The 15,779-nt window shown below is 37.4% G+C and overlaps 1 protein-coding gene across 4 annotated transcripts in view; it reads right to left on the reverse strand.

Annotated features, from left to right (window-relative positions):
• The window catches only part of LOC105465688 (phospholipase D1), a 206,611-nt gene that overhangs the window by 125,694 nt on the left and 65,138 nt on the right, over positions 1–15,779 (reverse strand). For all 4 annotated transcript variants that reach the window (XM_011714270.3, XM_071091242.1, XM_071091240.1 and 1 more), the window contains exons 2-6: positions 9,688–9,878; positions 9,329–9,456; positions 7,278–7,423; positions 6,654–6,759; positions 5,226–5,291 (exon numbers count right to left, since the gene is read on the reverse strand). In XM_011714270.3, coding sequence (XP_011712572.2) covers positions 5,226–5,291; positions 6,654–6,759; positions 7,278–7,423; positions 9,329–9,456; positions 9,688–9,847 — 606 coding nt within the window. In that variant the 5' untranslated portion in view covers positions 9,848–9,878. The remainder of the gene's footprint in view (positions 1–5,225; positions 5,292–6,653; positions 6,760–7,277; positions 7,424–9,328; positions 9,457–9,687; positions 9,879–15,779) is intronic.

Genomic DNA, 15,779 nt, shown 5'->3' on the forward strand with positions numbered 1-15,779 from the left:
TTTGCAGTGAGCGGAGATCGTGCCCCTGCACTCCAGCCTGGGCAACACGGTGGGACTGTCTCAAAAAAACAAAAACAAAAACAAAAACAAAAACACCTCAAGGTCTTTACATTTCATTTCTTTATATAAAACAGTGATTCACTCAGTATCATGCATTTTTATCTGGTTTGTGAAAACGCTTCTTAATTGGAAAATGTAGTAACCTATGGGTTATTGGAAATGACTCACAGATTGCCAGCCATAAAATCCAAAATATTTTAAAATCCTAAGTCATAACTTTTATCTCTAGCGAGCAGACAAATAATGTCAGTCCTACTTTACATTTGAAGACTATACTCTACTACAGAGGCATAACTAACTTCTGCAAAGTCCCAGAACAACCGAAGGGAAGAACAGGAAATGAAAACAAAAATCAAGGAAGCCACTAATCTAAATAAGAAAAAAAGTTCTTATTTACATAGCTGTTATCATCAAATAGCTGACAACAGAAATATTCTCCGAAATCATTCAGAAATCGTAACTTTTGGAGTATCATAACAAAACTGCTAAGTGTAAAGAGTCTCAGCCAAGTAGATAAGCACACATTAATAATGTAGAAAATTGAAAGTTACACATTAATATGAAATTTAATTTATCCTAATGGCTTAGTAAAGTTTGACTGGAGAGCGATTTTAAGAAGGAACCAGGCCTATTATATAGAAAAGAACATATCTGGCAATAAAAGTTTTTCTAATAGAGTTATCAAATTGAAAGTAAGTGTGTCAGGGTCAACTGAGAGGCAAACCTAACTAATAAAAATTAAAATTTAACAAAGACGATGTTGTCTAAACTTCTTAGTACGTCTTCAGTGATAAGAATTCTATTCTCCATTTGGGCAAGCGATTCTCAGGAATAAGAATTTAAAGATCAATTTAGCCTGACAGTATTTCACGGGGCTTATTCTATTGATCTTTTGAGTAATGTATAATCAATACCTTTTTGTCTTTGTTTTTTGGCAAAGGAATGTGTAAAATATGAATACAACTGAAATAATGTTGCAATGCAATAATGTTCTTGGCACTAGGTGGAAAGTGGTCTCAAGTAAAAAATTCCAACGTGATCTACCAATTGGATACTAAAAACGTTAGAGAAACAGAGAAGCAAAAATATTTCTATGTCAAGAGACAAACAACAAACCCGAGGGGTAACAAAAAATCCTGAAAATCACTTGGCAATCACGTACACACTGCCCCTCCCACCCATCCTTGTATTGTAAGAGAATGGTGACTTTCAGAGGCTCCTTTTATTTCCCAGGTAGCAAAAACTCAAGTAAATGGCCAGGTGGGAAATTATCAGATACAAGGAAGGTAAGAGCATCGAGCTGGGCAATGTCCTTGTAGACTCAGGTACTCCAGGAAAGGCAGGGAACAAAGAGGACATCTAATCTATGAAGGAAACTGGGAGGCTGGACAAAGGCCTAAAGTCCTTCTAAATGCTAAGACTCAATCGTAAGAAAGAAAACATTTCCCTTAATTTGAAGAGGCAGCTGTTCAAATTAGTACAGCTTTTCCCTGTTGGAATGAAAACACTGCGTGCATGTTTATTCTTTACCTACTCTTCCCCTCAAGTTAAAGCTCATTCTACAAAACAAGGGAGAGATGAACACAGTATTGCTGATCTGTGGCATGTTTTATCCAAGATTTGCAGCTAATCATCTTCTTGGGGATAAGGAATCTGAGTCACATGAGTTAAATGATTCACTTCAAGGTAGAGATATGATCCTATCAGTTTAGGGCCCTTCTCTTGGAAATTGTACAGTTTGTTCCATTTCTAGATTTCAATCTCACGTATGAAAAAGGTACATTTACTGCTCCTTATTCCTCTTATTTTAATTCCCTGGAAAATAAACATTTTCCAGTTACTAATTAAAATGCCTAGCTAGTGAGTTCTCTACCACAGCCAGCACTAATACAATTTCAGAATACAAAAGGAATTCCTGTTTGAGATTTTTTTATATGTTATTACACAACTCAGATATTGGTATTTTTTACATATTTATGCTTAGAGTAAAGGGGAAATACATTTGTCCTCATTTTACAAATGAGCAAAGAAAACTGAACAAATCACCCATAGTCTCTGAGGGGACTGTCTGATGATGACTACACTAAAACACTAGGATGCTCTGTTTTGCAGAAGCGTAAGAAGGAAAAAAAAGAATTAAAATCAGAGCAAGTCTTCATAATCATGGGAGAAAAGTCTGAGCACAAACCCAACCAATGACTATAAAGTGAGAGGAAAGAACTGTCCATGTCTAATTTCAGAGGCCATTTAAGAAAAATAATGTCAGTGCTTAGAACCCTAAACCAAATTCCTTTGGCAAAAATCCTATTATACAAACACCTTTATAATAAATTTATCTCCACTTTTTTTTTTTTTTTTTTTTAAGGTGGAGTCTTGCCCTGTAGCCCAGGCTGGAGTGCAGTGGCACAATCGTGGCTCACTGCAACCTCTGCCTCCCAGGTTCAATTGATTCTTCTGTCTCAGTCTCCCAAGTAGCTGGGATTACAGGCGCCCATCAACACGCCTGGCTAATTTTTGTATTTTTAGTAGAGACAAGGTTTCACCATGTTGTCCAGGCTGGTCTCGAACTCCTGACCTCAGGTGATCTACCTGCCTCAGCCTCCCAAAATGCTGGGATTGTAGGCATGAGCCACCATGCCCAGCCCTATCTCCACTTTTTAAAGTGGTCTAACTTTACCAAGACATTTCTAAGCTGACCATAGCATTTTAGTTTAGTTCTCAAACTCCTGATGGTAAGAATCACTTGAGCTATTTGTTAAACACACTTGTTCCAAATACAGATCTGGATGGCCCTATAGAGATTAAGAACATATCCTGTTCAGTCCCTTGACCTCTGATCCATGATTCTATCTGCTTAAGGACCTGAATTCACTTAAAATAGGTTTGTTTTATACTTATGAAAGTGTAAATTTATTATATACATGTTAAAATAACTTTTAATATGCTTTTTACAGACAGTAAAGCATTTTTAACAAACAGTTTTTTAATATTTCTCACAATTATTGAAGAAAACACATAGATTCCAATCTCATTTCACAAATATGAGGCAGAGGCCTACAGATCTAGTCTTTAGGCCAGACTACATTTAAAGAAAAAGAACGTTAGAGAATTAATGTATATCAAATTGTATCCTGTGCTTGAATCATATTGAACAATTCAGCTGTTGGAAAGAATAATCTCAGTAACCATCAAAAATGAGAGGGAGCCTAGGTGCGGTGGCTACGCCTGTAATCCCAGCACTTTGGGAGACCGAGGTAGGCGGATCACAAGGTCAAGGGATCGAGACCATCCTGGCCAACATGGTGAAACCTTGTCTCTACTAAAAATACAAAAATTAGCTGGGCGTAGTGGCGGGCGCCTGTAGTCCCAGCTACTTGGGAGGTTGAGGAAGGGGAATTGCTTGAACCTGGGAGGCGGAGGTTGCAGTGAGCCGAGGTCATGCCACTGCACTCCAGCCTGGGCAACAGAGTGAGACTCCGTCTCAAAAAAAAATAAAAAATAAAAAATAAAAAGGAAAAAAATAGAAAAAGAAAATAAGAGGGAGAATCTCCTCAGCCAGTTGCTAATGAGGCTTTCCCTTCCAAAGGAAATGTTTATAGGTCACTCTGGAATTTCTAAATACAACATGGCTTAACTTTGAAAATATTTTTATGACCAGAAAAGTATTAAAATGAACATTTTTTATACATAAACATTCTTTAGTCAATAGTAGAATCCCAAATGTAGAAAAGTACATAAAAAGAGAAGAATGAACTCACCAAGAACTGTTAAAGCCAAAAGAAATAGTAAAAGTAAAGTCACAGGCAGGCAGAAAAGTAAAAGAAATGGAAAATTATTGCATATGGGTACTAATACACATTTAAATAATTGTCTGTTGTCTGATTTCAGACAACACAACAGGAGGTATCATTTTTATTAACAATAGTAGTAGTATCCTTATTCATTATGTTATTTCAACAATACAAGTTACTGAGTCCCAGAAGAAAAGAAACCCCTGCCTCCCATCATCCTTCTCTTGAGATTCTCTGGTGCAATCTGAATTCCTGTTTTCCTCAGAAAACCCTTCTCCAGGTTTACCAAGACATAGAAGCTCCCTCAAGTCCATCGAATGCCCCAGTGCAAGCTGCTGCAGGAGGCAGGTAGTGACCTAGACTCAGGTCAGCTGTGTGCAATGGGGACCAGCTGGATATATATTTGGACCAGACTCCAAACTGTGTGTTGCAAGGCAGCAGCGAGGCAGCTCCTGTTATGAGAAACTCACAGAGCCAATTGCTCTTGAATCCTCTCCAAAATACACTAAGGTCTTTCCTCTTTCTGTTTATGTGTTTATGTGATGCCATTCTCTAAACTAGTGGCCAAATCACAATTGCACCAACTCTTGAGTTCTGCACACATATAATATAGATGCACACGGCCCCATAACAATACAATTCATACAAAGGCATACATACATCCAATAAACCCGTGCATTCTCAGTTATCCAGACCTCTGGATAATTGAAGGCTAAACCTTTAAAAACACCCCACCTTTAACAGCTCAGAGCTAATCGTTAGCCGACACTAGGAAACGTACTCCCTCCCTGCTTGCCAGCTGCATAACCCAAGCTTAATTTCTGTGGCTGCATCTAAGCCCCATCACCTCTTCTCTCTTTACTTGGATTCCTCAAGCGTTTTTTTCTTTCCTAGCTTTTCCCATGCTTCTCACTTTGGAATGAAAAGACAGGCCTTTAACAGGCATGACAAGCCAATCAGATGGCAACCGCCCTACCCACCACAAAATCTTTAGGCATTCAACTCCCCTCAACTGTTTTCATCACTTACTACTCAACAGTTACTCTTTGTAGCTAAAAATGTTTTTTGGCATTTTCCTGGAAACCTGAGAAGAGAAGAAGGCTGATTTCTAGATAATCTAGCTTCTAGCAGCATTTCAAGTTCATTTAAATCTATTTTTATAGACATATTAAGTTCATTCAACTTTTTTAAACAGCATCACACCATTGTAAACTGGACCTTGCTGTCAAATCAACTTTGTATTCACTTAATTTAATTCAAGGACGAATGTAGATGTGGATACAATCACTTGTGTTAATAAAATGATCCAAAATTTAGCTGACAATTTACTATAGTGAAAATTACTCCGAACTCAAATCACTGACTGGTACTTACTGTGGCATGATAGTTTCGATACATGGGCATTTTTAGTATCTTTGTCAAGTAATCTTCCAGTTGTTTCTGTAATGCAAATAATTTAGGTAAGTGTTAACATGGTCATATTTATTTTTAAAAATCAAACAGTAGTGACAATGATGAGATCATCATTTTCATCTTAACTTGTATAAGTTATTCAATTATTTAATAATATAATCACGGAGCAAGGAATCCTGAATAGCATTAGTCTGTCATTTCCATAATTCTCTTGAACTGTTATTTAAATATCTTCTTACTTTTTAACTTTCCATATGCTTAGGTCTTCTATAAACTGCCGACAAGCCCTGAGCTATATATTCTTTTAATCCTCCATAGCTATTATAGCAGGACTTGCTATAAGTTGTTTTAAAGAATTTGTTGATATTACCAAAAACTTTCATTTTTTTTTCAATTCTAACACTGAACTTACTGAAAGATACACTACAATTTTTAAACAGCTTTCCAGGAAAAAAAGTGGAGAGAGGTTAAACGACTTTCTAGTAGAATGTACTGATTTTAAATATGCTAAACTGTGAGTGGAGGCAGATGGGGAGTAGAGGAGTATAGGCTTGGTGCACTGGAGCAACAGATGTCAATCATATTGACCATGATAGAAAATTCAGCATGGTTTTGCTTAATCACTAAGTTTCATTTTCAGTTGAATTCACACATGTGCACACAGTAAACCAAAACTATATAATTGTATATGTCTAGGTATCTTGGAAAATATTTGGTCCAGATACCTACAGAGATTTTAAACAAGATGACAACTACAAAGGAGAAATCAAACATTCCCTCTGGAACATAAAGGTTTCAGATTACCAAACAGAACTGACAGAAATTAACAAACACTTGTTCACTTTCTAGTAAAAAAATTTAATTGTCCACACTCTGTAGCACCCATCTTGGAAGCAGGCAGAAGTGCCCCTCCCCTGGAGTTTTCTGTCCCCGTGCTGTGCCTGTCTGTACTCCATCATACTCTTCTCAGGCCCTAACTGCTCCATCTATAGTTTAGGAATGAGATTTTACATATATTTAAGATGGGCTATTACGAACACAGAAGCTTATGTATGGAAATATATTATTTTAAAAGAGTAGATCTCAAAATCCACAACGAGTTCAATCTTTGACTCACAATAAGCTCAAAACGGTTCTAGTCGGGAGAACAGCTTCTTCATAACGTTAAGTCCTAACCAAGAACGATCTTCCCCTTCTGAGAAAATGCATTATATGGCTTGGGGAAAGAAGGGACTGCCTAACTAGTTCCAGAAAAGCTAAACCAGCCTGGGGGATCGATGAGTGGATGAGAGGAGTTGTAGCCAGGCCTACTTCACCCCTCAGTAGATGCTGTGTTTCTACAGCACTGCAAAATTAGGTTCAAAACAACAGAATAGTGAAGCAACTTACTCTTCTACCAAGGAATTGTTCTTCTCTTATCATGTTTTCAGATGAACGGGGCAAACTGGGCATCTCTCGAGGCTCCTCTCTCACGTTTTGCCTCCTAAATGTGTGTCTAAAACACAAACACACAGAATGCAAACACTTACTAGATTATTCTGTGACTATGACTTTAATGTATCTTTCATGAGATGGCATATTTTTAAGAGACTATTTAATTGAAAATATCTACCAACAATAGACTAGTTAGCCAATACTGTGAATTAAATACACTTTTTATTTATTTATTTTAGAGACTGGGTGTGCTCTGTTGCCCAGGATGGAGTGCAGTGGTACAATCATGCTCACTGCAGTTTTAAACTCTTGGGCTCAAGCAATCCCCCTGTTGCAGCTGAGTAGGTAGAACTACTAGCTACCACCACGTGCCACCGCATCCAGCTAAATTTTTCATTTTTTTTGTAGAGAGGAGGTCTTGCTACGTTACCCAGGCTAGTCTCAAACTCATGGCCTCAAGTGATCCTCCTGCCTCAGCCTCCCAAAGTGGTGAGATTACAGGCGTGAGCCACCACACCCAGCCAAAATACACTTTCCATTCAACTTGTATACTGGCATAATTAATTCCAAAATGGTTACCTTCTGGTGGGAATGGGGATTCGGATAAATGCTTTGTACTTGAGCAGCTCTCTGTGAAATTCTTGAAAGTGCTTGAATTTCCTCTTAACTTGCCATTTAAATTCCCCATGTGTTAATTCAATAGTGTAAAGATTAATACTTGGTACCTACAGTGATACATAAAAATGTTTGATATTTTAGATAACAACAAAAATTCCAAAAGCTTTCAGTGAACAATATTTAATTAGTAACAGGGAAGTATACTTAAGTCCAGCCTACTGATTTTGTGTAAGTACTTAAGTAAATTTCTTTCAAAAGCAGCCAATTACAGAAATAATATTCCCTAAATGTTCACTTGATGAATTACATAAGACAAACTTTCAATCACACATGAGACGATTCCTACAAATGCTATTCCTCCAACATATCTGTGTGTGTGTGCATCCACACACACACACACCTGAAACAAGGAACTAGGTGGAGGAGACAATGAGAGAAGGCCCTAATGAGTCTTCAGGGGTCCAGTCCACAAATATAAGCAGTGAACCAGGCAATTGGCAGGGGTGAGAGGTATTGTATACTAAGAGCACCATCTTGGCTGTTTTTGTTCTTCAGAAATGGCATGACATGCCTTCTCTCCTTCTCCTGTGAAACACATTCCAAGGTCCAGCCTTGTCTATACCACCCACCCACCCTGAGGAGCCACCATTATTAAGGAGGCATGGGTGGAGAAAGTGAATGCGGTAATGAGTATACAGTGTACATTTGTATAATATTATACATATGTATTATCATTACTAAATCTTCATAACAAGCCTATAAGGTAAGCACTGTTATACCCCTTATTCAGAAGAGGAAACAGGAACAGAGATGTTAAGTCACTCGTTCAAGATCACAAGGCAAAGATGAATTAAATCATGCAGTTTGGCTCTAGAGTCTGTCATTTACCCCCACATGTTAACTATCTTTCAATCTAAATGCTGGCAGGTGAAAAAAGAAAACAAAGCTCATCTTAGAGACATTTCTGAGTGAGTTCTGCTCAGTGGTGTATCAGGGAGACATGGACCCAAGTTACAGGGAAAGCCTAAACCAGAGGCTGACACCCAAGTGAGTGCAGGCTGGAAGTCAGTACATGTATGTGCAGGTAAGCTGGGACACAGCACAAGGCAAAACCACCCAGAAAGCGATGCAGCGCATGCCACCTCCAAAAGACAAGGAGGAAGGGAAGGCGAAGCTGTGCCCTGACAGCTGGTTATTAATCTGTGCTTCCCCTGAGGCAGGAGGCAATGGTGGCCTTACTCTGCCATGGCTAGAGCTTAGCCTGAAGGGACAAAAGTCACTACCCTGCAGCCATTTTCCTCCCCTGGAGACTTAACAACTGCAAAATCTAGGCAGGAACAGAGAAAAGGAGCTACCCTAAAGGTTTCTTCTAGTCCAATCCATTTCAAAGGGCCTACCTTTGATTGCTGAAGACATTTTACTCCAAAGCCTTTTCAGCGTTCAATGAAAAAGCACATGAATGAGGACTAAAGGATGGTTTTCTAGGAACCAATCAGAGAGGCAGAGTATGCCTGCAGAATTCTCTCAACAGTATTTTGGGGTAATGGCACTGGCCAATCCAGTATCCTGGCTTTTTTTCTTAAGAGCCAGGGAGCACCAACATTTTCATTCTAAATAAACATTAGGAAAGCTAAAATTCTTGTTGACTTATACTTGCCATGCAAGGTGGAATAAATACACATCAAGAGTCCAAATGAAACAGAAAACTAGGGAGAGAAGAAGAGTAAGAGAGGCACTTTGCAATTTATTACATTGTTAATTTGCCTTACATGCCTTTTTAAAAGAAAGAGCTTTGGCTCGAATGAAGAAAGAGGAATATAAGAATGAAGATTAAGTGGGAAGGAGGCAAAACCTTGACAGGTGACAATGACTTGGAAATAATAGATAAATAAAAACAAACAAACAAACAGCCACAAACATGGTCATAGCTAGGAGGGAGGAAAATGAAAGGCTATGTAGTAATTCACATATATTGACAAAAGAAAAAATGGTGAGTTCATAAACGCTCTAACCCTTGTTGTAGATGTGAAGCGTTCCACTTCCAAAACTTGTGCTTTTATTGGACAGCCAGAGAGATACGTCTGTATATTAGGCTCCTTAAATCCTTGAGTGTTATAAACAGCAGAGAAAGGGATATACACTAAAAAATAAGTAAATAAAGTTAATGCAATATATGATTAGCATAACTTGTCTTTTACAGGCATTCTTTTAAGAACCATGTGTTAAAACAAGAAAGCCTCTTACAAAATGATCTGAGCCCAGTGTTACATCTGCAAGGAAAATCAATCATTTGCTGGTTACTTCAAATTTGTGCTCTTCCAAGCAACCCTGACAAACTCTTTTCTTCCCCGCTCAGATCATCCGTCTTTACCTTCCTGTATCTTGGGATCGCTGGGAGACACGTCGTATTCTACCTCTTCTCCCTCAAAGTGGAGTTCCCGCGTGTCCAGATTTTCTATGATATTACTCATGTCAGCAGCAATTTTCTGCAGTGCAGAGGTATTTACCCGTGACTCGGTTTTCAGTGACATGTTAACTTAGGACAGAGTAAAAGCAAAGGGGCTAGGAAAGAAGAAAAGGGTTACAAAGACTTAGTATTTTGATAACATAAAATGCTATTCCACAATTTGAATGCAGACTTAGATACAGCATATGGAAACAATTCCGCCTGCTCTGTGTGAGACTCAGTTATCTAAAACAACCTTTTAGTTGTTGTTCCTGTTTAACATTTAAAGGATTCTTAGCTTGTAAATTAAAACGGAGTACTCAATTGTAAAAAAGAAAAAAAAAAAAAGAAATACCACATTGAATGCCAACATTTCTCTCATCCGACTTTATTAACTTGGGTAAGTAATTCAAGGGAGATTGGTTTGGGAAAGCTTATTCAGAGAAAGAAATAGATTATTTGCTATAATAAATACAGCTGAAGAAAGAATATAATGTAAAATAAGCAAGTCTAAATATCTCCTAAAGAAAATTTAGAGTATTTCACATATTGAAATATACAGATTTAGAAATATTTTTATGATAGCATAATCTTTCTACATTTTCTCTGTAGGTGATATCACAAGCAAAGTGTATATTACCTTTCGAGATATGAGAATTTGGCCACGACTTTACATGAGGTATAATGACATATGTGTCTTGAAAGGAAATTGATTAACGTACCTATTCCGAAAGATATCTGAGGTGCTAGAATTATACTTCCCTCCTTTTTTTATTTCTTTAAAGAAAACTAGTTCTATTTCATTCCGATATTTAATAACACAAGTCGTTGCACATCAGTACCCAGGCAGAAGAGTTCACATGGATATTATTTTTCATGTAAAATATTGAGATTCAGGCTTCGCACAATGTCATCAGAGTTGGATGAAACGTCTGTTTTGCCTGATATAGAAATAATCTCTCTGTTAAAACCAGGCCCTAAAACGGAAGGACCCTCATACCAGTAACTCTTCAGCACATGTTCATTTATAACTGCAAATCACAATGAGCATCCACCACGTGTGAGATGAGATGAATGAAAATGTGAAGGTGAATAAGGCAGGCCCCTGTGATTAAGGAACACCTGATATGGGTGAGGGAAATGAGGCATATAACCCAAAGTTCACCCCTGGCCTCCTCCAAGGTCTTGGGCTTCTTGAGAATGAAATTTGCCCGGGGAAGACACTTATCTGGGTCTGTCCTGCAAGTGCTACCAAAAAGCTAAGTGGCTATATGGGAATGCCAAGAAAGTCTCAGGAAAACGTATACAGCCCTTATTATAACTCAATGAGTCTCTAAAACCTATACTGTTATGTCTGGGAGAAAGAGACTGTTTGGAAATTCAAAAACGGGAGTGAAGGACGGAGGTTCTGGTTTGGCCAGATATATAAAATTAATATATCTAAGTTCCCTGGAACTATGTAATCAATCATGTTTCTTTCTGTATGTCGGCTGTAAGAAAGCTTGGAGCCAAATTTGTGGCCTACTATAGCAAAGTATAGGACTATCTCTTCCCTTCAATGTTCCCTCCCACTTCTAATTTATATTATAATAGTTAATAGTTACTAATTGTTTAGAATGCACCTCGCTGGTTATAATTGTTTACATACATTGTCTCATTTGTCATTAATAATAAATCTGTGAGGGTTTGTTATTTCTATTTTGAGCATGACAGGAGTTTGTCATTCCCTCTTTATAGATAAGGAAACTGAGGCAAAGAAAGACTAAGTAACTTGATCAATATTTTAAACTATCTGTCCAAGGTCACACAGCTGGTAAGTGGTGAAGAAGGGACTGGAATTCAGGTTTCTCTAACCCAAAAGCCAATATTCTCAATCACAATCTTTACCTTGCTATCTATTCTTTGTAGATATGTAAGCCCTTGGAATAGATGGAACAGTTAATATAAATAAGTACCCTGGGGCAAGTCCATTTAAGAGCAAACCCTAATAGGAAGAATTGGAAATAAATTCCTGCAACTCGGTTACCACAAGACGAAGCCATTTACATTCCCAGGGTCTTTGTTTCCTCTCTATAAATTGAAGAGGTTGAGCCATTTCATCTCTAGAGTTCTTTCAACACAAAAACCCTAACTGTAGATAAAAGATGCCATAAAAGTGTTCAGCCTCCCTTATAATTTAATTACTTTTACCCTTTTCCTAGCCCAAGAAATTAATCAGAGTAGTTTTGCATGTGAGTAAGAGAAGCAGGTAGCAGAATGTTTTCTAACCTACATAATTCAATTAAGATCTATTCAGCCTCCATTGAGGAGCGTTGCCTTTGGTCAAAATCAAAATATGTATGTCCTTTCCTCTTCATTCAACAAACACTTAACAATGTGTCAGATTTTATTCTACTCAAAATACAAGGTAATGAAAAATTTAGAGGAAAAGAGACAAGGAAAAACAGATAAGAAATTACATCATATCATTGCAGCTTGTTAATTTTTAAAGACTTCAGATATTTTTTATTGATTAAACAGACTTATTAACTTTGTCAACTTTCTTAACATAGTGAAGACAAAGGTTACTCCAAATAACCTTCCTTTTGAACTACGTGCTGATCCTAAAAATGCCTGTTAATTTTAAGAAATACAAAGACTTCAGTAATCTATACGGTGTTACAGAGCTAACGCATCAAGCTAAAATAAATATCCAACTTCAGATAGAGAAAAAAGAAGCATATTCACTTAAGAAAAACTTGAAGAGTGAGACATGAAACAAAGAAAACATCTTATCATTTATCAAGTGTTTATTACATGCTAAGCACAATTGTAGCACAATTATGCTTAGCACAGTTATGTTATTTAATACTCACAATGACCCCACATGGTAGATATGATTATTCTGAGAGATTTAGTTAAGCAATCGTCCAAGGTCACTCAACTTGTGTCAGTGTTGAGTTTATAAAGCAGATTTTGTCTGGCTCTAAAATCTTATGGAGTTGGTTACAGAGGCCCATAATTATTACTTTTATTTTATGGGCTTGAATGTCTATAAATTTAAATTAATCTTTTATATGAAATTTAAGTCCTGTGACAAGAGACGTCCTCTACTTTAGTCACCATACCTTGGAAGGGATCATACTAATCCCACAGTCACTTCAATTATGAAAATGACATATCTCAACAGCTTCCTGAGTTCCTTCTTAGCCTTTTACTTTTATGGTTTATAATATTTTATAAGACCATGTGGAAATGGACCCAAAGCATTTGCAGATTTGTTCATGCTTTTGTAAAGACTTTACTATTTAATAATAGACAATGAATCATTTGTCCATCTTTACCTTTACTTGTGTCCATGGGCATTGTGTGCTGACTTTTCATCCAACCATTGTATTGCTGGTTTCATTCTTGAATATCAAGCTGTAAAACCATCTATGCTCCTATGTTGTCAAATCTTCATTTATCAGTCAATGTTTTCTTTCATCTAAAATAATCTATAATAGGGGGTGAGCAGCTGCCACAGGCACAGCCTATATTAGTCAGCAATTGGATAAGGGCTTCAGTGTTTACACTTGAGATAATGTAATTGATTTTGTTACCTCCTTATAAAATTATACTGCAAGATCATTATCTTTTTCAGTACCAAGAAGAGATGGTGCCCATGGAGAGATAAGAGCAGCTGTGTTTTATTTCTGTTTGCATTTGTATCTGGAAAGTAAATAAGGGTTTTTTTTTTTTTTCTCGTTTTGAATTATAGAACTGAAAATCTTTGCAGGGAAGATTTAATGGCCTCCAGTTATTCAGTGATGAAATCAGAGAATTTTCTATTCTCAACTTTCAACAAGATTGGGAAGTAGAACATCAAAGAGAAGCAGACACTTTCCTTTTCAGATAACAAATAGATAAACACTGCCTTAGCCAAAATACAATAATATCAACTATAATTATTGATATTAACATAAATATGAACATTAGCCAATATTTGCTAAATTTGTACTACATGCCAGGTACCGTACAAAGAGATTAATATCATGATCTCATTTAATCTTCACAATAACTTTAGGAGCTGGGTCCCATTGTTACCAGCATTTTTAATGAGTAGCTTAGAGAAGGTAGGAAACTTGGCAGGGCCACACGGCTGGGAAGTGATGAAGCTGGTGATCAACTTTGATTGATCTGACTTCAAAGCCCAGCTACCTACGAATCCAGAGGTGGGACTGTGGGTGGAAGGAAACATTAGCACTGGGAGGCTTTTACACTTTGCTTCATATACTCTTAAAATAAAACTGTTTTTTTTTTTTTTTTAAGTCAAGCTCTTGCTCTCTTGCCCAGGCTGGAGTACAGTGGTGTGATCATAGCTCAATCCAGCCTTGAACTCCTGAGCTCAAGTGATCCTCCTGCCTCAGCCTCCAGAATAACTAGGACTACAGGCATGTGCCACTATGCATTGCTAAAAAGTAAAACCATTTTTAAAAGAACAACAACCCACATTCACTCCGTGAACATAGTTACAATTTACTTATTGCTTCCTTTCTAACATAATATGCAAAAATTTCCTCATTTTTTTCTAGATGCTATTGTACTTACTGAGAGAAATAAATGCAATGAATTCCTAAGCCAAAAATCATATCATAATGTATGAATGTAAAAAAAAAAATCATGATTAGACAGTTTAAACCCAAACTGAGTTGTGGGGATATCTTGTTTTCCCATTTTTTCATGATGATGAAAATTAAAGGATCCATAATATATAACCTTCGAAAACACATCATACAGCAACTGTATTTCTGGAACTGACTTGATGCTTTCTGAGATATAAAAATTATAAATGTGGATTCAAGTACTAAACTCAATCTCTAGTAATATAATATGACTTGGATAAATATCTTTTGAGTTTAGCTGACTTTCAATAAAGTAAATGATATTAACATATTTTACACTCCAGACTACATGTTTTGAGAAAATACATTTTAAATATCCTCTGATGTTTAATTGGATCTTTGACCATTTATAAAAAGGAACATGACTTCCACAAATATTAATGGAAGGTGATTATGTACCTTGGACAGAAAATGAAATGTCAATGGTATAAGGGAAAGATCAAATGACCTAGGATTGTTCTACCCTTACTATGAGTGTAACCTGGGCAACTACCAGTCCGAGGGTTGCAGTGTCCCTCTATGAAATGTTCCACTCATGCTTCCTCCCTTAGGAAGCTGTGAGGAGTAAATGTGATCATGGATACTCATCTACAGGCAAAAATCATCTCGGTTGCTAGTGTCATCTTTAATTCTATTAAAAGGGGACCCCTGAAAAAATAATCTTAACAGAGTTTATCCTGCTTTTCATCTCTTTTTTAGCTGCCAAAACTAACGTACCATCTTGCAACTGTCTTTCTGGCTGGGCTACTCTAAGAATGGGTCTCTCCCATTCAACCAGTCCTGAAATTTCTGGACTATACTACCCTAAGTATAAGAGAAACCAGTAAGCCTTCCTCTGCAAAAACAATCATGGAAGGCATTAGCCAGCCAGACCCAGCTAATGTCCTTCCTTTTCTTTGCATGTCTTCCTGGCCTCATCCAACCTGCTGTCGCTGGCTGGTTATGCAATCCTTCCTTGGCATCCCGATAGTGCTCGCCACTTTTCTCACGATTGTGGCTCCTGCTCCCTTTGAGGTCCAGCACCCTTTGCAACTTTGATGAAATCTATGAACCCACAACCCCAGAAATAAATGAGCATGGGTTCACATGCAGCATTTTGCATATATTTTCATAGGTTCATGGTTGTACCCTCAAGACCTTTAGGTGAAGAAGCATGTCCGCTGAGCTGCAATCATGTGCTGATGCACTGACACACCTGTCTTCCCACTAGACAGGGACACTCCTGGGGGAAGAGGGTTAGAGTCATGGGCATTCACCACAGACACCCAGCTGAGCACCTGCTCAACACGTTTGTTGATTAAGTGACATAATCAGTGAGCTATCCATAGAGAAAGCTGTCAGCTGCAGGTTATTCAGTGAACGACACAAAGAGAT

Source organism: Macaca nemestrina, chromosome 2, assembly GCF_043159975.1.
Source record: "Macaca nemestrina isolate mMacNem1 chromosome 2, mMacNem.hap1, whole genome shotgun sequence".
In the NCBI taxonomy this organism is placed as follows: Eukaryota; Metazoa; Chordata; class Mammalia; order Primates; family Cercopithecidae; genus Macaca; species Macaca nemestrina.